General features: G+C 34.4%; 1 protein-coding gene across 1 annotated transcript in view; it reads right to left on the reverse strand.

The window, feature by feature from the left end:
* LOC111392761 (calcium-dependent protein kinase 32-like) overlaps positions 1-2,190 on the reverse strand; it is a 7,796-nt gene extending 5,606 nt beyond the window's left edge. Inside the window, exons 1-2 of the mRNA XM_023018160.1 lie at positions 1,150-2,190; positions 288-473 (exon numbers count right to left, since the gene is read on the reverse strand). Coding sequence (XP_022873928.1) covers positions 288-473; positions 1,150-1,656 — 693 coding nt within the window. The 5' untranslated portion in view covers positions 1,657-2,190. The remainder of the gene's footprint in view (positions 1-287; positions 474-1,149) is intronic.
* Between the last annotated feature and the right edge of the window lie 375 nt (positions 2,191-2,565).

Raw genomic sequence — 2,565 nt, forward strand, 5'->3', positions numbered from 1 at the left:
AGAGTTTGCAGATCGTGAAAAGGTATCACTTTTATCACAATTTCTATCTAAACACAAAGGCGATTCCTGGTGGGAATTGAAATTTATTTTAATTTTCCGCTGTGCATGTTAAGTAGATTCTCAACAGTGGTATTAGAGCTTACTTTGTGTTTGTTAGAAATTGTTTAATGTCTTTGTGCAATCAAAAGTTGATTGTTTTACCTTTTCCAGTTTTCTAGAAATTAATGGAATTTGATGTTGATATTTTGAAATCTGATTTTGAGGAAAAAAAAAAAAAAAAAAAAAAAAAAAAAAAAAAGGAAGAAGAAGAACGCATAGAGAGAAAAAAATGAAGAAGAAAAGGCTTTACCAGGCTTGAAGAAAACTGATAGCCCAAAATCAATAGCCTTTAGTGGAGATGTTTCCTTCTTATTTGCAAACAAAAAGTTTTCAGGCTTAAGATCACGATGCATGACCCCATGCTTATGACACATCTGCAGAACAGCCACACATATTAACTCAAACAGTGAAGCACAATATAGTATGATTTCTTTGAAAAGAATCTAGTGGGGGAAAAAAGAAAATGTCAGAACTATGAGAATGGATGGGACCTATAATTTCTCATTCAGAATAGCATATGTGAAAGAGATGTCGAGCAATGCATCTAAACACAGAGTAGAACAAAGAAATCAAATAGTAGCAATTAAAATATCATTGTGCTTGTTAGTCTAGGACCAATTCACAAATGCCCAACATTAAATTACTTCCAGCAGACGAATGTGAAACTTTTTTGAATACAATATAAGAAAAAATAAGAGAGAGTGAATAAGCATTGTTAAGCCTAGATAATCGAAACATCCAGAAAGCCTTAATACATTTTATCAGACTTCAGATAGCCAAAAGTTGAAAAACCAACAGGCAGAGCATACTCGAAATCAGATTGATCATCAAGCAAACTTTTTAAACCTCAAATAAACCATTTCAGTTGCCGTCCTCAATTACTCACTGTAGTAGGTTTCATGTAATTTAGCAAGTAGATCTTCTATAACAAAATATGCAGGAAATTAAAGGTATGGAAATTAGAACTATGAAGTACGAACTATAACAAAATATGCAGATCAGGCTTCAAACTATATAGGAAAACCAAAATCAAATATATCGAATCTTCACCTCAATAACTTCAACAATTGTGCGAGTAACAGCAGCTGCAGCTCTCTCAGTATAATGTCCTCTAGCAACAATCCTATCAAACAATTCACCACCCTCACACAACTCCATCACTATGTGGACTGCATTATCATCCTCATAAGTATCCTTCAAACTTACAATATTGGGATGCTTAGGCAATTTTTTCATGATCTCGACCTCTCTCCTTACATCCTCGATATCCACTCTCGTTCTTAATTTCTTCTTGGACATCGATTTACAAGCAAAAACTTCCCTACTAGATTTGTCCGTACATAAATATGTAACCCCAAATTCACCACGACCTAGTTCACGACCGAGCTCATAGAACTGCTCAATATTATGGCCTGTTGGATTGCTTAACACATAGGATTTGAATCCCCCATTAGGTATTGCTTGATTACCAGCATAGTCAATAGCAAAGGGGTTCGGCTTATGCTTCCCCTTTTTTACCTCGTCGGACGTTTTTGGTACAGCACAGCAATTCCCCATAACGCTATTAACTTCAACCCTTTACAAACAATGGATCTCAAGATTTGAGCCAAATACAGACAAATATCTATCAAAATCTGTCTTTTTATCAAAGCTTCAGTTCCCTCAACTAAACCTTCAGTTCTTAAACTTTCCCCACCTTTTGGATCTATCGGCCAATTGAGCTTCTGAATTTCAAGAATAACAGCGATTTACAAGATCTAAATCCAATCTTTATGACAAAACCACACAAGAATCAAGAAGATAAATAGAGAGTTTTCAAGCTTTCAAAACCCAAAAATCTCAGATCTCTTACAACACGAATCAATATAAAGATTTCAGGTGAAAGGGGTGGAAAAACCAAGAATATTAGCTGGAAATGTCATCTTCTTATGGCAAAAAAATATTCTAGAAAAATCTGACAATAAAGAGAGAAATTTGGAACGCCAAAAACTTTGGAACGTATGGGAGGTTATTTAGGGGAAAAGTTGAAGGTTCGGGGATGGAGAAGAGGACGATGAAAATGGGAATTTTGCACATCATCTGGAGAGGAGAGAGACCTTCCTCCTCCTTTTGTCTCTATCATTTTTTCTCTCTTTCTTTGACTTTTTTTCTTTACCTTTTTCTCCTTCATATGTAATCGTTCTGAAAAATGAAATTTTGTTGTTTCCAACATTTACACGTTGCTTTTCACATTTACATTATTGAATCGGAACGCATCTTCTTGTTATTTTTTACACATTTTGATCCTTTGAAAAACAAAATCACAAATTAACTTACTAAACATAAAACAATTTTTTTTCATGATGATGATTTCGAAGAAAATCATCACCCATCCAAACAATCAAATAATCTTTCATGTCCTAGCACCGATGGATAGAAGGTGAGTTCTGTATGTAGTTGCCATGATCTAATAGTAAAAAGAAGATA

This window comes from Olea europaea, unplaced genomic scaffold (assembly GCF_002742605.1).
Source record: "Olea europaea var. sylvestris unplaced genomic scaffold, O_europaea_v1 scaffold973, whole genome shotgun sequence".
NCBI classification, from domain to species: domain Eukaryota; kingdom Viridiplantae; phylum Streptophyta; class Magnoliopsida; order Lamiales; family Oleaceae; genus Olea; species Olea europaea.